Source organism: Hippocampus zosterae, chromosome 6, assembly GCF_025434085.1.
Source record: "Hippocampus zosterae strain Florida chromosome 6, ASM2543408v3, whole genome shotgun sequence".
Classification (NCBI taxonomy): domain Eukaryota; kingdom Metazoa; phylum Chordata; class Actinopteri; order Syngnathiformes; family Syngnathidae; genus Hippocampus; species Hippocampus zosterae.
In genome coordinates this window covers 8,732,386-8,756,105 of record NC_067456.1, presented here as the reverse complement: position 1 = coordinate 8,756,105, position 23,720 = coordinate 8,732,386, and the positions used below count along the sequence as shown (strand labels likewise).

At 42.7% G+C, this 23,720-nt stretch overlaps 1 protein-coding gene across 5 annotated transcripts in view; it reads left to right on the top strand.

Annotated features, from left to right (window-relative positions):
• The window catches only part of sema6a (sema domain, transmembrane domain (TM), and cytoplasmic domain, (semaphorin) 6A), a 147,443-nt gene that overhangs the window by 66,082 nt on the left and 57,641 nt on the right, over positions 1-23,720 (top strand). For all 5 annotated transcript variants that reach the window (XM_052068065.1, XM_052068068.1, XM_052068066.1 and 2 more), the window contains 2 exons: positions 9,948-10,112; positions 11,121-11,238. In XM_052068065.1, coding sequence (XP_051924025.1) covers positions 10,013-10,112; positions 11,121-11,238 — 218 coding nt within the window. In that variant the 5' untranslated portion in view covers positions 9,948-10,012. The remainder of the gene's footprint in view (positions 1-9,947; positions 10,113-11,120; positions 11,239-23,720) is intronic.

The following is a 23,720-nucleotide window of genomic DNA, read 5'->3' as shown; positions in this document are numbered from 1 at the left end:
AGTTACTATTTCAACCCAAACTCTCTTTTCTGGGGGGGGAAAAAAAAATCTAATAGTGAGCGGCTGTTACATTATCGACTCAGACCTTTCTCATTTACAGCCTGTCGAGGAAAAAAACAGGAGGCTGTATATATCCGTCCCCCTCTTCTATTGTTTTATTGGTTCCTACTCCTCTTCTATTTAAGTCAAAACCACCCGAGGAGCACATGCTATCAACGCTTGGTTGATTCTTTCCCGATAAAAATTTCTGCAGCACCTTAAAAAAAAAAATTCATGCATGAGTCCACTTCCTGTCTGTAAGATATTACACAAGAAAGCATTTTAAGGCGCATGCATTTTAGATGAGTAGAAACTTAACCAAGGACACAAATGGATTTTTCTGTTATATAGCAGGGGGAAAAAAAGCCAAGGGAGGACATGCCTTGGTTATTTCTCCACATACGGGTGTTTCTAACATGAGCCATCCCAAAGCATGACTTATCTTTGAAGGGGATACATTCATTCATTCATTCATTCATCTTCCTAACCGCTTGATCCTCACTAGGGTCGTGGGGGGTGCTGGAGCCTATCCCAGCCGTCTCCGGGCAGTAGGCGGGGGACACCCTGAATCGGTTGCCAGCCAATCGCAGGGCACACAGAGACGAACAACCATTCACACTCACACCTAGGGACAATTTAGAGTGTTCAATCAGCCTGCCATGCATATTTTTGGAATGTGGGAGGAAACCGGAGCACCCGGAGAAAACCCCCGCAGGCCCGGGGAGAACATGCAAACTCCACACAGGGAGGCCGGAGCTGGAATCGAACCCGGTTCCTCTGCACTGTGAAGCCGACGTGCTAACCACTGGGCTACCGGGCCGCCCTGAAGGGGATATGTTACAGAAAATTGGCTTTTTTTCCGTCTTATCTATAAACATTTGGATCCTTAGAGTGTCTGCCTACCCAAGCCAAGTGTGAAAGTAGACAACAAATTCAAACATTCATTCATTCATTCATTCATCTTCCGAGCCGCTTGATCCTCACTAGGGTCGCGGGGGGTGCTGGAGCCTATCCCAGCTGTCTTCGGGCAGCAGGCGGGGGACACCCTGAATCGGTTGCCAGCCAATCGCAGAATTCAAACATTTATTTGATTATTTTTTTGAAATACCTTTGTCTTTCTGGTATGTAACAGTAGGGCTAATTGTAAATTTCCCCATTGTGGGACAAATAAAGGATATCTTATCTTAATTGACACAACAACACCCACATTACGTTCCTCTGCCTATGCCACAATCGGGAGAAGATGGTTGTGACACCTCACCTTCCCAAGTCAAAGCAAAGGGTTTGTTGGATGCATAGATTTGCATTAGCTCACAGTGTTGGCCGGTGATAGGTGGCATTCGTTGCTCAGTGGAGTTGTTAACAAAAGCCCTTCAAGTAGAAGCCACTTGCTTGCATGTTCAGTCACAGTAACGAAAAAATGTACTTGCCATTAATCGGGTTACACAGTCGCTCACTTGTAGGAGACAAGGCCACAATCTCAATATAGGCTATTCTTAGTAAGATAAGGAAAGAGTCCTATATTGCTTGATCCTTGGGATGTTTTGACAAAAAGCATTTGACAAACGTCTTTGGAAGAAAATGGTTGGACCCTTTTAAACCAAACGATCCGAACTAGGGTTTCACAGCTAGAAGTTCTCCACAAGGCAAAGCGGCATCACTTTAGGGAACGCGACAGTCTGCCTTGGAGAGGAGTTTCCCAAAGAAATTCACCCTGTAGCATGTGACAGCTTCAACAACCACCCCCAACCCCCACCCCCCTTGCTCCACAGGGAAGCACAGTGTAAGTGGCATTTAGCGCAGTGACATTCCAGTGATGTTTCTTCTTCTCCATTGCACCTCGCCAGAAAACAAATCTCCCAGCTCGCACTAGTGCTCTCTGGACAAGGATCGAGCGCACACGGCGAGCTAAACTGTGAACTCAAGGCATCGGGCGAGACAGAAATTTGGATCAAACAACCAGTTGGAAAAGGCCACGTGCGACAGAGCGTGTCCTTACCTGCGACGTATTTGGCCACACTTTTCAGATTCTATCAGCATGAGCGGGCTGTGACATTCAAATGTGTCATTTTTCTTTTCTTTTTTATGAGTGGAGTGCACTTTTGAAAATGCACCTCATACATTTTGGGAAAATCCATCTTAAGGTGATGGAGCACGTCCACCTCACAGTGCAGAGGTGCAGGGTTTGATTCTGTCTCCGGCCTTCCTGTGTGGAGTTTGCTTGTTCTCCCAGTGCCTGTGTGGGTTTTCTCCGGGTGTTCCGGTTTCCTCCCACATTCCACAAACATGCATGCCAGGTTAATGAAACACTCTAAATTGTCCCTAGGTGTGATTGTGAGTGTGAATGGTTATTCATCTATGCGTGCCCTGCGATTGGGTGGCAACTGGTAGCCGACTCCCCGAAGACGGCTGGGATAGGCTCCCCCCACGACTCTTGCGAGGATAAGTGGATCGGAAAATGGATGGATGAATGGACTTGTACTTCTATATTCGGCACACAGTGAAAATAATGTAAGAACGTCTGCCTCACAGTCGAGAGGTCCTGGGTTTGAATCTCAATATTGTACTCCGAAGCATTTCTCATGTGGCCGGATTGGTTTTTGACTTGAGGCGTTTAATTTTAAATCACAAGCGGTGCAGGTTTTTATGCTTGTTGGTGTGATACTCATTTTAGATGTTTCTCCTACACCTCTTTCCCATTCTTCTCTTTTGTGCAAGTGCTTCAGAGCATCCCGCTGGTTTATCAGTTTAATGATTAAAAACGCAGAGATTCATGCACGGACTGAATGTCTTTTAACATCCCACAGGCAGCGTTATTAAGACAACGGCTTATCTCTGCGCTGTGAATGCTTTTATTTTTTTTAGAGGCTGCTATTTGGCAAAGTTGGCACTGCGCCTCAGATCTCTTGTTCCTTGTGCTTCCCTTGAGCCTTTTTTGGCTCGCTTCCACAATCAATCCATCAGCCCTTAAAAGGGAGACGTCCATGCATCAGAGGCCTCTGTTTCAATAAATGGCCCGACAGCGACGGGGCGCCTCATTCATGCCCACTCCATTGTCTTTTAATAATCAAACCATGATGGATTATTGACTTGAAAGCAAGAAATCTGAGACGGGCGAAGAGTTGCGGGGAGGATCCTGGTTCGAGCGCTGGTGCCTCTTCTCATGGTTTCATCAAGCAGGACTGACAAGTGAAAAAAAACCAAAACCCTTTGGCTCTGTTTGGGAGCCTTGATGCTTGGATGTGTTCCATGTTGGTGGATCAGTGCGTGAAAGTCTCGACTGTTCTATGCAATCTTTTCTGCCCGATCTTTTCCTTTTACTGCTCACATTAACATGCGTGTTGGATGACGAGATCAGGAAAGTGGATAGCTCCGGGTCAAATTCAACTGCTCAAGAAATGTATTGAATATCTGATTCATCCATCCATTTTCCGATCCGCTTATCTTCACGAGGGTCGCGGGGCGTGCTGGAGCTGATCCCAGCCGTCTTCGGGCAGTAGGCGGGGGACACCCTGAACCCGTTGCCAGCCAATCGCAGGGCACACGGAGACGAACAACCATACACGTTCACACTCACACTCACACTCACACTCACACCTCGGGACAATTTAGAGTGTTCAATCAGCCTGCCGTGCATGTTTTTGGAATGTGGGAGGAAAGCGGAGTACCCGGAGAAAACCCATCCAGGCACAAGGAGAACATCCAAACCTCACCCAGGAAGGCCGGAGCTGGAATCGAAGCCGGTACCTCTGCACTGTTAGGTCGATGACATTGTTTTGTCATTATGTACGCACTGACCCATATTGATGCAGCACTGGATTGTACAGGAGAAGTAAGAAAATTAGATTCAATAATAAGAATAACCCTCTTGTTGTTCTGCACATGTTGCACAGGTGGAAGTGGGCTTTCCGGGTTATGTTATTTAAATGTTGATGGACAGATAGAGAATGACTGTCAACCAGTTTGACTCGAGCCCAGTTTGCCATTAAAAAAGTGAGAAGTGTTGTATTGACTCGCATGCGGTCGGGGATGCACGTCAGTTGCGGTAAACTCGATCTTACCTGAGCGTGAAGTGGGAGAAAATTGGTCAATTCATGTTTGTTCCACTTACTGCGTGTCAAATGTAGCAATGTAAGCACTCACAGAGCATGCTCCGATTTATGAATGAAATCAATAATGCACGCTTCAAACGCTTGCCAACTCTCAAACAAATCCAGAAGAATATGATTCGGAACGCTAATGCTTTACAGCGCACAAAATCGACAGATTTTTCCTATTATTTATGCCTATGACTCAAAGAAAGAGATACAGATGGAGAGAGAAGTGCAACAACTCACATCATAACACGATATTAGCATTCTGACAACATTTCTGTTGTCATCAATTCTTCCGCTTGTTTTAAGATATGTTTAGAAGGAGGCGCTACACGACGAATGACATCTGAACTGACAAAACTTCAGCTTCTGATCCAAGCTTTAACGAACTCGAGTCGTGCAATGTACGCCGACTTTTATACAAACATCTCTCCCCATTTCGTCATGGGCTGTACAATTGTGTGTGGAGTTACCCGACTTAATCCATTTCTTGATTCCACTATAATCACCAATTTTTCCATCATTTCTATCCCAATTTTAGAAATCATCAATATGACACAATATAGAACATAAATCATCGCGAGCAATTCTCCATCAATATTTCATGTCTAGTACCTAGAATATTTCATATCAATATCTAATAACATTCAAAAAACACACACGATCCCCCCCCACCCCCCCTTCATTCTCCAGAGATGCTGATTTTTAACGTGCACATCGCTCCACAGCTCGTCGAACGTGGCCGTAACCAACATCTGGCCAACCAATCAGAGAACGGAAACGTGCCGATGTTATTCTTGAATCAGCTACTTGGCCCTGTGAGGCAAATTTAATTGCAGGTTAGTTTGACCTGGCCACATATAGAGGTTGAAATCTGATGAAAATAAATAAAGGGCGACACAGTGATTGACTAATTAGCACGTCCACCTTGCAATGCAGAGGTGCGGAGTTCCATTCCGGCTCCCCGTGCCTGCGTGGGTTTTCTCCGGGTACAGTACTGCGGTTTCCAAAAACATGTGTGGCTGGTTAATGGAACACTCGAAATTGTCACTAGTTGTGATTGTGAGTGTGAATGGTTTTCCGTCTGTGTGTGCCCTGCGATTGGCTGGCAACCGGTTCAGGGTGTCCCCCGCCCAGTACCCGAAGCTGGGATAGGCTCCAGCACGCCCCACTACCCTCATGAGGATGCGCGAATAAGAAAGTGGATGAATAAATAAATAAACAAAATAGCATCCACTTACACATTCTGGAAGTGGTGCAGCCAGGGGAAATGCTATAAACTAAATGAAAACGAATGTTGAAATCAGAAAAATGCTATTTCATGGAACAGATTTTAGAAATTAGGACGTGAATGTTGGAAGAAAAACATGTCACCCATGAGCAACCCTTCAAATGCTTTCATTCACATCCCAAGGCTCTTCTCGTTCATAAAAATGAGGCGCTCTACCTGTTCAAACAGGAGCTTTTCCGCCTTTCAATCATGTCTCGCGACCACACTGCCGCTAAGACGGCCCCTCCCCGTGGCGCTCCTGTCATCTGCGCACGTTATCCCGCCTGCCGAATATAAACACAGGCATGCCGCCCTCGAATCAAAGCTGTCACAGCGCATTTATGAGAAGCAGACACTTAACTATAAATATGGAACACTTCCTCTGCTTATACATCCGTCTGCGAAGACGAAAAAAACGCTTAGATACTGACATGCCTCTGTTGTCATCAGTGATTAAAAAGCATGTCCGACAATACTTTAATGACTTTTCCCCAATGTAAATATTTTAGCCGAAACGTCTTCATCATCTTATCTTTCTTAAATCTGCAGAAAGTGATGCATGATAAAAAGATGAAGTCGTTATGTCCATTTTTTGCAGAGTTTAATGTCTTGCATATAAAAATTGTGAGCCCTCCCAGAAGAATTCTTCATAATGTCTTGTAAGATTTTGCACTGTAAAGTAAAAAATGTTTGTTGGTTGGTTTATCTGGATGGAGGCTGATAACAGAAAACAAACAAACCAAACAGACACAAAAAAACAAAACACTTTTCTTCGATAATCTTTTCCCCATATGATGGTTGTGTCACGGTGGAAACTCCCACCCAGAATAAAATATGGTTTTGTCCTATTTTCTTCTCTTATTCTTGGTGAATCAGAAAGCATTCTTCTAACTTGGGTCGTTCGATACCGATACTAAGTACCGATACCACTAATACTTATGATACTGTACATAAAATTTCAATTGACATAATGACAGATAATTATGAACAAAGACCTTCCTGTCTTTTTGGCGCACAGGATGATTCACTAACAGCCGCAGTGTATGACCAATCCCTTTATTTTTTTTACTTTAAGTATAACAAAGGGCCATCTAAACACATTTAAATAACCATTGTTTTTATTTATGGTTGTGCTACCCGCCTCTAACTCACTCTCTGAAGTATTAAGAAAGAATACAGTACATTTATAACAAAATTACATCTTCAGCAGCAGTATTGTTAGTGTTAGTTAGTGTTTCGAAATACAGTACTTTTTTTCCCCACCTTCTAAATTCTTCCACTATCATGTTCTTGTGCAATGGATAACACAACCCCTCCATTTGTTAGAGTGACTATTACCTAAATGTGTGATGGCATTTCCTTCCTTTTCCCAATTATAACTGACGACCTTGACAAATGTTAGCAGCTCAGCACCATCAGCAAACATGTCCACATTAGCGTATTAGCTAGCAAAACATCATCAGGCTTCGTAATGTGTTTACTGTCAAAGCCCGGTGCTTGTTTCTTTTAGTCGCCGCTGTGGGGCAACTCATTTTGGGATTTAGATATATGTGATGTGGTTATTGCGTGGAAAGCTCCAGAGATTTTGTCCAAGATGGATTCTTGTGTTTTTACTACCTGTTACCGGCCTCCTGTTAGCAATTAGCTTGATTAACCCCACACCCCCCCAAAATTTGTTTCCGCCTTCACAAATATTTGTACTCAGAATACCACCGACTTATTTATAGTAGGCGCGTTTTCATGTGCCTGTATGCATTTAAAGCCAACGAAAAAGTTCAAAAGAAGGCCATCTTTCTTGATTCATTTCTATAGCAAAAAGGAAAGCTGCAACTTCCACCTGTGACGTTTCAGTAATTTACTGTTGCACGTGCAGTCCTTGAGTCCTGATGTTCTGAGTGTGTGCGCTACAGTAGCTTTTCAAACTTAAGATTTAAGCACATAAGGAAGCAATTTCTCCTCCTGAAGAGCCAGTGTGGGTCTCGCTATTCCTCATGCGGTGATGAAAGCGGCCTTTGAGTTTCATTTGAAGCCATTTAGCGCATCACAGTCTATTTTTTTTTAAACATAGCACCGGTGTGGATGGAAGACGAATTCTGATTAATCTTTTCTATCTATCTAATTAAACTCTTCTGTCAAAGTCAATAACATATGGAAGTAGCAGCTTTTTGCAGTTGCATCTTCACTTTAGAGTGATCAAGATCCTATCTGGAAAAACCAAAGTAGATTAAAAAAAAGGGGGGGGGGGTGCGCATTCAGCTTCTGTCCAATAATGTTATGTCAAGGTTTACAAGTGACATATGAAAAGTCTAATGGTGAAACAGATTATTTTGAAGTTTATTTTTGGTGTGTATAAATTGGTGGGGAGAGGAAGAGGAGCAGGAGCAAAGGAGATGAAGGTGGTCTTCAGGCTTTCCAAAGCGTTGCTATTCTCCTCAGTGTGAAAGTGATCCTCTGTGTGAATAGTGTTTTCATTCCTCTCCTCAATGAGATTCACAGGAGCATGAAGGCAGAGAAAGAGGGAGAGACATTGCAAAGTAAAAATAATCCCCGTCCTCTCTCTCTCTCTGTTTCTGTTTCCTCCTCTTCTTCCTGCCTTTAGTGAAGGATAATACGTGCTGGGATAAACAACTTTTATCAGAGTGAAGTAAATTTAAACAGACTGTTTTATTTAATTCCTCATTGCAGAAGCATCTTCCCAGCAATATCTCAAGATGGAGAAGAAAAAAAAAGAAAGAATGAAAGAGCGCAATGCAAATGAAACGCTTGCTTCTTGATTAGATTACTAACGCAATAATTGTCGTGTTTGATTTATGGCTGTAATCTGTCACCATAAACGGCGGGAGGACTCGGCGTGGCATGTCTCGGCTGGAAGCACACAAATTTGCATTACGTATAAAATTGCGTTAGGGGATGAGATTGTTGAGAACACAGTGTTTATGTAATCAAACAAAGCATCCCGGGTAATTCGGGAAATGGGAGGACGCTACAGTCTCATGTTTTAGTCATATTATTTATTGGACAGCCAGTTCTGTTCTTGAGGAAAAAAATTCTTATTAACAAAGAAAGAACAAAAGCTATATCTGTCGACTGTCCAGCAGGGGTGTGGCTTATTAATCCGATTGCTCATCAATTTTCAGTGGGGGAGGGAGTGAAATAATAATAGGTTTGTTTGCTTGAAATCTTTAATGTCTTCAACTTTGGACACATTTTCTCCACAATGCCCTCTTTCTTTCTTTAATTACACCAAAAGGCTTCATGAAGTTTTGTGTGCCTTAGGAAATATCAGCGTACCTTTGGAAATTGTTCAACTCTACTCTTGTTGTCCAGAGACAATTAAATATTTCTTTTTGGTTCCCAACAGTACGAAACATTGACAGAAAACAGTCAAAGGAGAACTTCCAACTTTTATCATCCCTGCCAGAATCTCACATGTCTTTTAACCCACCAGGTGTACTTTTATTTATTTATTTATTTATTGCACTGTGTACATTTCCCGAATAAAAATTTGGCAACTAACGTCAGGGAATACTTACAGCACTCCTTTTGTTTCAACATGTTTCAAAACTAGTTGAGAAATAAACCAAATAATGGTTTTGTTAATGAAAAGGAAAATATTGGATCTGGTTTTACAAAGTACCTCAAAAACAATTTTTTTAGAAAATGGCACCGTCAGAAAGAGTCAGGGAAACTTCCCCAGAGGCACTGCGGTGGGTTCTATCTCAGTGATGCGAATCTAGTCAGCCCTGAGAACGTGGCGCTTGTAGTGTCTGGGCCCCCCACCCCTCCCCACTGCCTATCTTCTCCTCTTGCCCCCCCCCCCCCACTTTATTGGCTGAATCAGACCCAAAACAAGGTGCTTAAGCTCAAAGCACTCTTTTTTTTGCTAGTCCTAATCGTAAGAAGACCAAAAAATTCGAGAAATCAAGTTAGTGGGTTCTATCTGTTTTTTCCAAAACCTTTTCTGGTATAATATGAATGACAGTGTAATGGGTGCCAGCCCGTGCTGTGCAAATGTACATTCATTAACCCGCACAACTCTTTAAAAGATGATGCTAGCAGCTAGCTTGGCGGCCGCCTCTTTAAGCCAAATGGCTAGTTAGCTTGACTTTGACTGGTGAGACAGTGGCGACATCTTTCCAAAGCCCAAGTGTGGGTGGACAGCGCAAGGAATGCGATCGCAAGGAGCATATTGCAAAGAAAGAAGCATGTTTGTCGGATGACTCATCCAGGAAGTAGGAGAGGATGCACTTTCGCATATGGAGGTCGAGATCCTCTATGAGGGCAGGTTCATCTGCCGTGGCGTTTTCGAGACAGATCCGCTGCGCCTGACATCAATCTATGACACACGTCACCTTCCAAAGCCACTTATAGCTCTTTACTTTGAAATATGTCTCTCGAGTCACCGAAAATTCATACATATTGGATCCAGTCACGGAATGCACATATGTGTAAGGTGCTGCTTTTCGATTCTGAAAGTCTTACTTTTAGCTTTGCTGCCTCCTTCCTCGATTTCCTCATCTTAATCTCCGCTCGTTTTCCTGCAGGCTGAGCTACATCTGCACCAGAGAACCAGCAGCAGCAGTAGCAGCAGCAGTAGAGTTGTGCGACCATGAGGTCAGAGGCCTTCCTCCTCTGCTTCATGCTACTGCACATAGCTGGAGCGGGCTTCCCCGAAGACAGTGAGCCTATAAGCATCTCTCACGGCAACTGTGAGTAGGATACCGCATATTTTCTTCTTCTTTTGGTTGTACGTCACCTCTGTACAAGTCCTGGTCAACATATTCATTCCTGCTTATTTATTATCTGAGTGGTTGGCACGGCGACCTCACAGTTGAGTGGTTCTGGGTTCCAATTTCAACCCAGGCATTCCTGTGGGGAGTTTGCATGAGGTTCCCTTGCTGATCATGGTCATCCTTATTATTGTTTTGATTTACGGTAGGTTGTTGAGGTACTCTTTTAGAAGATTTGTACTATTTTTATTTCATTTTTTGTCAATGTTTTTCCCTACAAAATAGACTGTTTATCTATCTAGCTATCTAGCTATCTATCCAATCAGAAAAATATTGTAACCATTTTTGCAACTACCTTAAATGATGGTACACTACTACTGTAAGACCAGATTTATGATTTAAGATGGGAATGATGGCATGCGAAACCAATGAATGAGGATCCAAAGCATAACACATCCTGTGTCAGAGTGGACGTGTCCACCTAAAATATGTTATATTCCACGGTTCATGAATTAATATTGCAAATCCACACTCCAGTCACATGTTGATGTCTTCTAAATACATTGTGAATATAAAAAAGAAATATAGAAAAACATTTCAAAGACATCACTTGAAGCCACACGTGTGCCCAGCCCATATGAAAGAGGCCAATCCGCTTTTTTTCCCCCCTGCTTTGCGAAACAAAGAGGAAGTCCACAGAGAAATGCTCAAAGTTGTCTCGCCCACTAAGAGTAGCCTGACATTGAACTACTTCTGTTTAGCCAAACAAGCGCTTTTATCCCAAGCCACTAACAACAGAACAATTTCATAGTACAGTGCACTGCACTTTTTTTTGCCATATAATTTAAGACCGCAACAAACGCTCAGGCAGCAGATGTGTTGACATTTGATCCAAATCCCGACATACGCCGAACAGAAACTTCAGCAATCATGCCGTCAAAGCGTTTTAGCTGTGGGATTTATTTATTTTTTTTGTCCCCCTCGCAGACACAAAGCAGTACCCGGCCTTTGTTGGCCACAAGCCTGGCAGAAATAGCACGCAGCGGCACAAACTGGACATCCAACTCATCATGATCATGAACAAGACTTTATTCATCGCCGCCAGGTAAGCTCACAAATGTTGTTGCAGCCGCAATGATTCTCGGTGATTGTTGTGAGCTTGACACTGATGGCCGGGCAGATGTCTTAGAAGTGGAAAATATCTATAGCTTTATGAATCACAAGGGATCCATCGCAGCTTGGACTCGAAAGATTTTATTACCGACTATATTTGTGCCTGGCAGGAGGTATGGCTTTTTTATGATGGCATAATGAAAAATACAGGGAGTCCTTTGTTCCGCCCCTACGACAAATCTATCACCTGAAAAACACACCCCAAATAATTTTTCTGTCCATGTTTTTTAAAAGAAATATACACTTGAGAGTATTATACTATTTGAAAAAACATATTTCATCGAATGGAAGTTGGCAAACAATCAGAATGGCACATTACTGCCACCAACTTAATGCCCTCCCCCTGTGGATGGATGTTGCGATGTATTCTTTTGCCATCTCGCGGCCGTCCCCTGAAGCGCGTTCGCATCTCAAATTTTGCTCTTCTCCCAAGACAACGAGACATTGGTGAAGCGACGACTCATTTATCACTAAGCTCGTAATTACACTCATATCCCGAGACACCTTTGTATTTGAATATTAGCTATTCACAAGTCATTTTTCATTCTGTCACCTTTAAATACATTAAATGTATGCTAACAGGTGCTGCGTCATTTTTTCTGGAAGTAAAGGCGATTTGTAATCAAAACTTTGCCTTCTTTGGATCCCTGAATTGCTTAGCAGCCATCAGGCATTTTCTAATTACTGCCCTCTACAGGGCTGGAGTGGAATCATATTCACCACAAACATTTAAACATTCCAAATTTGCAAGAAAATCAAGTCAGGTTTATTTGTGTCGGCCGCCAGTTGACAAAAATGAGCAACGTCTCCTAATCGAACCCCCCCAGAAACGGTCAAGGAAAAAGTCAAAATAGCATTTGGAGTAAAAGAAGAAACCTTGAGAAGGGATAGCGCAATCCCTCTTCCAGGATAACAAGGCTTCAATAAATGCTGTACGGAGGCAAGTTGTTTTTCTCTCACACACAAAATAAAGACTATCACAATCCAGTAAGTATTTCTGGTTGTCCTTGGAGGAGGTCTCACCGTTTCCTGTTTTGAGAGCTAGCTGCCAGCCAATCTTCTTTTATGTTAACCTTCCACCCAAAAGACATACAGAAACACGATAAAGTCTTTCCTGGCGACTTGAATGTCCTCACAAATGTCACACACTTTTTGTATCTCTTCCTGTCAATGCCCTCACCTGAAGGGCTTTTATTCCCATACAAACACAGCTCAGTGACACGGCAGGGGTCGCACACAGTACGCTCTCATTGATTTTCCTCATCGCTCTTATTTGTGATCATTTAAGAAACGTTGCTCCGCCTCGTGACACAATGAGCAATCAGAGGAGCAGCAAGTGTGCCATTATTAGAATATGCAATTTCGAATGTGTTTGCTGCTATCTCGGCAGAACGTTAAAAGGTCTCTGCAATTGTTCTCGGCTCGATCCAAGCCCCCCGTTTGGGTAGACGGGTTCAAGCCTGACTGGGTGAAACGACACAATGGAGGGGGTGGTCTTTGTTTTGCTCCCAAGCATGTCAAATTAAGTGGCTGAAGGAGACTGTTGCTTTGGAACATATCTGTCGTCATTAGGGACAACTGTGTGTGTGTGTGTGTGTGTGTGTGTGTGTGTGTGTGTGTGTGTGCGCGCGCGGGCGCTTGTCTCTGTATGTGTGGGGAAGGGCACCAGAGACTGTGGTGCGACTGTCGCCCACCTGCTCCGCATGGGGTGGCAGCCAGCAGTTTTAGGGGCACAAGAAGGGAGGGAATTGATAGACAGAGGGTTTATGTGAGGGGTGTGTTTGTTGGCCTGCGTGTGCATGTTATCGTGTGTTTGTGTGTCTGCGGTCTTGCCCACTTTATTATACTAAGCAGTTGTCAAACAGATCAAGTGGGGGTTTGTCGTCTGTGTGTTGAATGAACAGAGCCGTTGAAATTATTTTTTTGATACGGAAGTAGATGGAATTGTGGCCATCATGATATGTTTGCAAACTGTACATTACATGAGAACAAATTCCTGATTACAGTAAAAATGTGTGTTAAAAGCAGTCTTAAACCATAAGCTTATGTCAAATAACTTTGGGTGGACTACAGCCTGGAGCGGTTGCCGGCAGCGCACATGTAGGGACAAACAACCGTTCACACCCACATTCACACTGCCACTGAGCAGGGACCGATACCACGCTGCCCACACACCTGCCAGGCGAGAGTTCCACTACACCGGCGACTCAAGAGACACACTCTGTTTTTTTGGGTCTAAATGTTTTTTGTAAATGCCTTTTCACACTGCACATAGAAACTTGCATTCAATGTGTTTGTGCTACGAGGGTTATTAATTAAAGGTTGGAACACCACATTTTCAATTCATTACAATCAGAAGGCAGATCCAATAGAAGAGAGGCTGGCAGAGTGATTTCAGAGTCCTACCGTTATTAGACCAACCAACGGGTAAAGCCTCCCAGTTACTTTGCAAGCTCTTCCTGGTGCTCTGCCCTGCAGCAAACACCAAGAATACCGACTTGCAATTTGAAAAGGCCTGAACACATTTTATGTCCTTAGGTGCTAAGAAATTGCTTAAAAATGTGTTTGTGCTTAGCATACTTAGTCACAGCAGAAGTATGTCACCCCTCGGAATAAGTGATATGAGATTAGAGGCGAGCCGAACGACCTGCCATCCATACCCTGTGCCGAAAATGAGTGTTGTTGATAGTACGGACTAGATTGCAACAGGATATCGGGAGCAGTGGAGTGATGACAAGTTAAAGGAGACTATCAATTCGAAAGTGCTCTGCCAGCAAAGCAGTGTATTCAAGAGTCACTTTTATGCAGTCAGATGACTTGTTTATTCTGGAGCCAGCTTTGCCATCATGCCTCCAGTCAGTCGTTGGTGTGCTGCAGTTTGCAGATGGCCTCTGTGAATGCGATCCAAAACCCCCCAACATTCAGCTCAGGCTGTTTCTTCTTTAATGGCAGCACACACCATTGAGTCCCTTTGGCTTCCGTTTTGATGCTGGCAATGTATTAACAAGATCGCTAATATGAATCGAGCTACTGATGAAATTGTAAATAGACAAAGTGGCTTGTGCATGGAGGGAAAGAGTCTTCAGCCAAACTGAGCAACAGATGAGCTGATTGATATGAATAAATTGGGTTTTGTGTGTTTGAATGAAACGTGTCGATTTGAGGAGAACGAACGCGCCGTTCACTCGGCCTGCCTCATGTGTGCCCGAAAGCATGCACACGATTAAGCTCCCGTTCGGTAGCTCATATCACTTTCACCAATACGTATGAAAATGTCATTAGTCCCGTCCGCTTTTAAATCACGATTACGTATTCAGGTCAGGAATCATTTATAGCCTTAATATTCTGAATCACAGTCAGTGCCAAAGGAAGGAAGAAGTCGAGCTTGATGAGATGCAAGGCTGGGGTTGTTCATGACGCAGCCTGCCAGCAAGTTCTTCCTTCAGTCTTTATTTGCGTTCAGCCTAGTGAGGATAAGCGGTGTAGAAAAATGGATGCATTCTGCTTTAAAAGCCAAGCAATTCACGAAACAGATGTGTTTGTTTCAAGAGCCAAACGAATTATCTTTGCTGTATACCGTCCTTATAAGCAAAGGCAATGAACATGAATAAGGAGTCGGGCTACTAATTACAAATTCTAAATATTATGCAAACAAAATTTGAATTTTACTAACTGAAGTCCTGTTATTAAGAGGAAAACCGTTACCATTTCTGGAAGCAACAATTATCCAAAAAAAAAAGCTGAATTTTTCTTGACGTAACGTAAAATTACAAGCAAAACTTGCAACGTGTTAAGCTAAGGACATGTTCAATTTTTATTACAATATTCAGAAATAGTAAGAGCATACGAATTGAAACAGTTTGAAATTGTGAAAAATATCATCACGTTTTTCGATTGAGGTTTTATAAAGTGTTTGTATTAATTCGTTTTTTACGATTGACTTAGCATCATGCCCTCACATCTGGGAAAGGAGAGCCACAGTCGCCAATCCACTTTTTTTTTTTTTTTTTTGCCATACTCGATAAAATAAAAACACAAAACCGTAAGCACACTCACCCAAGAGCTGCTGTCGACGACAGCTCACACCCGGGACGCTCACAACAAGCCCCGCCTCTTAAATAGGCCTACATGTTCACAGACACGACAATACCGCCAGTATTTTCCAAGTCATCTTATGCCTGCCGGTGAGAAACTGGGACTATTTCTACATTAGCAAGACCTTCTGTCTACTGAGCGTTAATTACAATGGAACACGATTGCATTTAAGATGATGCCGAAGGTCCGTCCGATGCGATGAGTGTACCTAATGTTGTGGCTGGCGAGTGTATGCACCCTGTCGCAGGTGCTTTAGCAATGGGCCGTAATTTAGCGGGAAACTGCTCTTGATGCAAGATTCCTCTCTCCCCGGTGCACCATATTTCATGTTCAAGGTACACGCTGCATGACATTCAGAGGCAATTCATCACTGGGCTGCAGGAGATTTATCGTTTACTTTGCTTGGATGTGCACCTGTATGCGCCTCCGTGTGCGTGCGTGCGTGTGTGCGTGTGTGTGTGTTTGTATCTCTGGGGTGCATGCAGCCAACCTCTTGAAAATCAACTACTCTGATTGTAATCCATTTATCATGTTTCAGTCGTACGTTTTTTTTTTAAAGTCAGATCAGTGTGTGCAGACGCTCATGGCGGTGTGTGTTCTTGGACATCTTTATGAACTCCTTGCCATATTTAGAACTATTCACGCACAATAATAGAGTGCACAAAGGTCAAAGTTGAACCATGAGGAGAGTTTGTTAGCTAACAGGGGATCTAAACGCTTGGAGGGGAATTTACTTGAACGTACGTATGCCTTTTCAATGTCATTTTCACAAGTTGTACTTTTCCCGATTAAACGGAGCATGCGGATGATATCAGTGCAGCATTTACTGTGAAGTGGTTCCATGAAATAACATGATCTGAATCCATCAATATTATACTTCATTTCTGTATTTTAATATTAATCAGTATGGTGGTACTTGGAAAATATTTTCTGAGCTAGTTCTTTGGTGGTGAATGTTTGATCATGTCTGACATAATGAATACATTACACACCACCAAGATTCTTCTTTTTTTGGTTTTTGCCTTTCCATTTCTTGGTCCGTGTCCTTTTTTTTTTTTCTTTTGAGTGGCCAAAATCTACTGCTCTGGATAATCTTGTGTTGGATTTTGTACCGAATATATGAGGATTCTGGCCTAAAAAAACAAACAAAAAAAAGATGTGGTTGCGGGTGACACATTATCAAGAACACAAACCTTTAATTATGTATTTTAAGGCAAAATTAATTCACATGTGCATTTTTTATTCTCAATATTCGAGTCCAAAACTTGTAACTGCTCAATCGACTGAATAGAGTAATTTTTTCCGTCTGAGTCAATTTAGTCGTGGTTGGACGGGCACATTTGTCCCCTGGAATGAATGAGCCACAGTTAGAGATCGGTAACACGCAGATGTAATAATCATTTGCAGGTTTAAAATCTTCACCTTTATAATGAAAAGACGCAGATTGCTCTTAATTAGAAAATAGTCACATGACCGTTTGCAACATAACATCAGCCTTGTATAAACTTTCTTTAGTCGGATGGTCGGCGGACATGAGACGACGGGAAGGCAAATCAAAGCCGTCGTCACAGAATGAGGCATGGTATGTGTGAACGCGTTACTGTATATAGTCGACATTCTCGGCGCTCCGTTAGTTCCTCGCTATGGCAACGATAACAATCCAACGCGAGGGATGGTGTATGGTTACCGGTGGCGCGTTATCCAATGCTGGAGGCAGCTAGAGTATCCATTATTGTAGCTGTACCAAATCCTGTTAAAACCCACTAATGACCGGGATTACACATCGGTCTCCTCCTCTTCCCTACGCATGCGGCCACGTACGCATTCGGTACAATAAAGCTTATACTTACAATAGTCACCTGGACTTAAGGTTTGGCTTGGAACGTAACGTGCCGTGTGTCTAAAATACTTGACTCGCCAGCAGTCTAATTGTGACCGAGTCTTCTTGAGCTGTGGCTCTTTTCTACCCATTAGGTTGATTTTGAACTTTCAACACGAAGATATAATAAGGGATGTTTCAGGTTAAACTTTGTAGTAAAAAAATATTTGGAGGTGTTTGTGCCTGCGGTCTTCTTATATTTTGGGCGCTCATACTTTTGAATGTATTCTTGGCTTGTCGGCGACTCCTGTGCTGTCTGAGGTGGTTCAGTTTGTATCCGATGCTCAGGGTAGTCCGTCATGGTACAGTTTAACCTCCATTCATTTATTCTATAGGAGATTAATGTACATGATACCCTCTGATTAGGTTTTATTTTTTGGGCTGGTTGTACCTTTTACCTTGAGGTATATTTTATACAATACAATACAATACAATACAATACATTCTGATTTATATAGCGCTTTCACAACAGCGGCAGCTGTAACAAAGCGCTTTACAAAACAGTTAACATAAAGTAAAATAATAAACACAACACACAACATAAAACACAAACAGTCGTGCAGTCCTAACCACTTTTCCGTCACACGCTTTGTTGTTTGAAGCGGTTTGAGATGAAAGAGGAGAGAATCAAAGTGTCCTTTAACCAGTGGATCAGAGACGTCATGCTCAAAATGAGCACACGTCGGCTACAAGCTAAGTTTCAAAGTCAACAAGAAGCTGTAGCATCCATTGACGAAAAAAGAGATTGGTTCACTTCTCCTGTCCCATGGAAATCCACTTCAATTCCAAGCGGCGACTCACGGTTCCAAATACGCATCGGTGCTCTTCGCCAACGCTCCTCTCTCCTCATCCTCAACTTCAGCGGCCATCCATCCAGCCGCACCGACGCCAACTGTCCAACAGCGCTGACATAGCCACTGAACAAATCGGGGTTGTGAAAAATGCTGCCCATTACTGGCGCAAAAAACACAAGCGCCCCAGGTCTGTCCAGCACCGACAGTCAATGGCGCCGACATTCGTCCCAATCAAAATCTGTGCTGGGCTAATATTATATTTATATTTATATTATAATAATATTTTGGGCTAATTAAAAGTAAAATATCTTAAATCAGCGGCCTGGTAGTCAAGTGGCTAGGGCATCGTCCTCACAGTGCAGAGGTTGAATTCCAGCACCGGCTTTCCTGTGTGGAGTTTGCATGTTCTCCCCGTGCCTGCGTGGGTTTTCTCCGGGTACTCCGGTGTCCTCCCACATTCCAAAAACATGCGTGGCAGGCCGATTGAACACTCTAAATTGTCCCTAGGTGTGAGTGTGGGCGCGAAAGGTTGTTTGTCTGTGTGTGTCCTGTGGCTGGCAACCGGTTCAGGGTACCGCGCCTATTGCCTGAAGACAACTGGGATAGGCTCCAGCACGCCGGTGACCCTTGTGAGGACAGAGTGGATCAGAAAATGGATGGGTTGATGGATCTCTTAATTCATGCTTTCAAAAGTTTTATCACAGAATATGTCGGATTCAAAATAAATAAACATGCTTCAAAAATCTTACATAATGACTCTGCGGGCAACACCAAACAATCAAAATTGTGTAACCAATTAAACTGTGATTTGTTTTTAGTCACGACTCTTCAGAGCAGATGAACTCCGGCAACATGAGACATTGAGAACATCAGAAATTTGATCTGATATTTTGTCTAACATTTCTGATCTTTTACCCTTTGTTGTATCTATTCTGAATGAGTCCACTTTATACTTTGTGGATATTCTGAGACCCCATTCGAAAGAATTTATTGGGCATGAATTAGGAAAAGTGGTATTTGCCGGAATTTAAAATGCTTAAGCAGTTGCTGACTTTGCACCACTCTTTGTCCAACCAACGATGTCACTTCTACCAGACATGTGACATACTAATCCACCCCAACAATAAGAAGCTGCCTGCTCAGCTCACCAGCATTCCTTTTTTTTCCTTTTTTTTTAAATTCAACGTTCGTTCCCTTCATGCTAAAGTCTATCTCCAACTCCACTCCCCAGCTGCCACAACACTTGTGAACCTCCAATCGGGCGCGCGGTTGTGCAGCAACACAATTGGCTTGATGTGTGTGTGTGTGAGGGGGGGGGGGGTGGACATGTGTCATACAACTGGGATTTGATGTTTTGCATTCCTCGCTTCTGCATTCCATGGGTGTTTTTTTGCATAAAGCGGCCTTGATACGAATCAATAAGGCTAGGCCTCCAAAACACACCCCTTGCCCCACTAACCCTGTGACACACACACACACACACACACGCAACCATTCCATCACGAGATCCTTCTAAAAGACCAACCTGCCCCCAGCTTGAGCAGGGTCGAGTGAATTCTGGCTTGTTGTATTTCATGGCACCACATCACCCAGGGCCCCTTCATGCCCGGGGCCTATTCACAAGCTCCACATGTCCCCCCGCACAGCCCACAAGGCCCTGCTGGCTCCCCCCGGTCCCCTTCTCCAGTCCACTTTGTGCTGAGGATTTGATCCAGAGAAAGCTAAAACAGAGCACAATAGTCTGCCAGCCACCCCCCATGATCCAGTTATGATGAATGCCGGCGAGTGACTGTGTTATTTTACAGAAAAAAACAACAACAGAGAGAGGTGGGAAAAGTTCTCAACGTCTTACTTTAGTCTTAAGTAGAAGTACAAATACAAAAAAAGACTATTTTTACTGTTGATTGTATGTTATGTCTGATTTAATAACTTGAAAAAATGGGGGGGGGGGAAACCTCTGCACACAAATTAGTTTCCTTCTTTTATGAACTTAAAGGGCTCATACTGAGGAGAAGGGAAGAAAATGACACTAGAACTACCTACCATTGGCTCGAGCAAGCTTATATTAAGATATCTGTTTTCACTTGGAGGGAGTAAAACTAAAATGTTCTCAGGAAAGTCAAGTCAAGTGAGAACAGATACCTGTTAAAGGCCACCTCAGTTATTCGAAGGAACAGAAGGCATGCCACTCTATAATTGTGCCGCTCAGACCCCAGTGAGACCAGAAGCTGGATACTTTCACAAAGCCACAGCAGACAGACCTCAGACGCAATTCTCCGAACGACATTCCTCCACACAAACCCCCCCTGTGTTCTCATGGCTTCATGTCCACGTCCGTCCATTGCACACTCTGGCCCTGCCCAATTGTCCGACCTTCACTCAGCTCGTCCTCACTGTCTCATTCACAATAGTTTCGTATTTGTGTCTGAAAGGAGATCCGCATGCCTTCTCGTCCGACTTGCGCGTTTGTGTTTGCAGAATTTCGGGAAATGCTATGCCCACACTGAGTGACTCAAACTGGCAGCGGAAGATGCTCACTTGCCACATGTCAAACACGACCATTATTCATTCAATTCCCCCCCTGAGTGAATTCAAACTGACAATAACCTCCCTCATAACTTTCTGAGGTTTTTGGAATGGTTCATATATATTTATATATATATATATATGTATATGTGTGTGTGTGTGTGTGTCTGTGTGTGTGAATGAGAGAGAGAGAGAGAGACATTGAACAACATTGAACGAACCCTGACAACAACAAAAAACAAAAAGTTCAATGAACTTCAGATTTCCAGGCCATAAACTTAAACAACTCACCAAATTATTTTTTTTTTCAAACAACGTCATTGGTTTGCTGTGCTAACTAGCATTGTTGCCATAACTGTCAATCCTTTACATTTGAATATTTTCCCAACTTAAATGACTGTTTTAGGACAAAAACACATTTTTACAGTGTGGCTTTCTCGTCATGATTCATCCCGCCTCTTGCCCAAAATGTCATCTGACTAAGGCTCCAGCTCACTTGTGACCCTAATGAGGATAAGTGCTACAGAAAATGAGTAAATGGCTGGATGGATGAAGTCCGTTGCCACTGTAAAACAACACCCCAAACTCAAGGCCCTGTCATTTTTTTTGTGGTTCACCAAAGCCTGGAAGTAATCTTCCAAAATACACAACGGATGAACACTGAACACACTGTGTATGTAAATGTCAAAAAGGTGTTACGTCAAACTAAATTAGTTTGTCACAAGTTGTGAATTTGTTTTATTGAAAGCCTGACAGGTTGCGACACTTTTTGGCTGACCGAATGGTGTTTAGCCGATTTATGTGTTCAGAGGCGGACGGGAAAAGGGGAACGGGGACATGTGTGTGTATGTTTGTGCGAGTGTGTGTGTGTGTGTGTGTGTTGACACAGCCGTTACATTGTCCTCCTTCATCCCCAGTCAGGATGTTTAAGAGATGCTTCATGTTCTTGGCTCCCGCTAATCTCCGCTGGAGAGTAAACCCCGTGTAGCTGGAAGGCCTTGGCCCCTGCAAGACGGGACAGTCGAGGCCCCGTGTGGGGATCCAAGCGGCAAATTTATGGTGCAATCAATTACATATTTCTCATGAGCTCTTTTTAGATTGCATGCAGTACAAGAATAACATTATTAAAAAAATAATAATAAAAAACGAAGAGGGCACTCTAAATCTGATAAGCAATCTTCTTATTTAATGACTTCGGTTTTGTCTTTTTGAGATCATTTGGGCGTATTAAAGGAGCAATTTTCTGAAGGATAAGAAAAAGAATGGAAAGTGATCTTGATGCCATCCGTCATTGTACTGTTACATTCTCGTTTTAGTGCTCCTAATTTCAATGTGCTTTTCATAGTGTGCACGGGAAACATTAACAGATGAATTAGCCAGACTGATGCAAATCAATGGGTGTGCAACTAAAAAATAAATACAAATCTTTGTCGGTAGAGTTTGTGGTTTTGACCCCCAAAAATGGTTGAAGTATGAATTGTTAATTAGGTGTATTGCTAACACTAGTCAAAAGCAAATTTCAATTACAGATGCCTTTATGTGACCCTCAATGTATTTTTGACTTAAAAATTTCTTTTCTGAAACAAGTTTTGGATATATTTTTGTTTTTTGTTTTAACGTTTGACTGACAAAAGGAATGCGGATTTTATCATGCGTTGTCATTTACAACGTTTCAGGAAAAGAATTGTTGAACATAAACCGTAATTAATAAATATTAATAAATATAACAGGTCTGTTATAATGCATATTTTTAAATTTAAATTATTATTAGTCGTAGTATAGTGTAATAATAATAATAATATAATAATAATATTATATTAATATAATAATAATAATAATAATTATTATTATTATTATTATTATCATTAACAATCATGAAAATGTGGTGTGCCAGAGAAAAAAAATCATATGGCAGATTCAGAATCACCCCCCAAAAAAAATCACCCAAAAGAGTTTAATTGACTCTCTGATTTGAAAAAATGAGGTAAAAATTTGTTGACCACCGACAGTGATTTTAATCTCACTGGGAATATGTACTCGCCATGCAGCATCTATGCTTTGCTAATTTCAACAGCTCTCAAAGATTAATTATTCAGTTCAAGCGTCAAGGCTGATCATGCACTGTACAGTAGACCGGGTTTCATCCGTGAGGAGGTGCCCCTGCTCCCCTCCCAAGAAAGCGATCTAAGTGGATTCATTTCCAAATGCACGTCGCTCCCAAGACTTTATTACGATTTAGTTAATGAGACAGCAAGGTAGTGCAAGCGGGCTGAGCACACGTTTGGGAACTCCAGCGTAATTAAGAAGTGGCTGCCGCGACGACGCTCTTTATGCACTTTGATTAAAAACAGAATATCCGACCAATTAAAGCAGTTTGAGTCCTCTTTCCGTTTCTAAACCACTTTGACACCTAATGTACCCCCCATTGCTGCAACCTCTGACCCGGTCTCTTGATGGTGTAGGAAAGGTGTAACGGTTAGTCTGAGAAGTTGTTTCCCCTTTATGTCTTCTCTATGCCTTGCTGATGGGTCCCACATTATGGGACACATGCTGATGATGTTTGTGTTACTCTCAGCTTTCTATTACAGAGGTGTGACTTTGAATTGATGATGTGAGTTTTAATGTTCTTCATAATAAAATATGCTTTTCAAGTGTCCATTAATAAAGAAACAGACTGTGTGAACTTAATTTGAGATAAATCCATTCATCCATTTTCTGATCCGCTTTATCCTCACAAGGGTCGCGGGAAGTAGACATGGGACACTCTGAACCGGTTGCCAGCCATTCGCAGGGCACACAGAGCCGAACAACCATCCGCGCTCACACTCACAGCTAGGGACAATTTGCAATGTTCAATCAGCCTGCCATGCATGTTTTTGGATTGTGGGAGGAAATCGGAGTACCTGGAGAAAACCCACGCAGGCACGGGGAGAACATGGTTCTGTATGTACTTGAGTTGTTCAGCTATGTAACCTAAGTCAGTGGTTGGTTCTCTACCTTGTCTGTATGAAAATGTCACAAGCCACTGGGGGCACACCAATGAATCAATCAATGAACGAAATAATCAGGGTATGGATATTGTTGAGACATTGTGAAGAATTCTGTTTCTCATCGGAACAG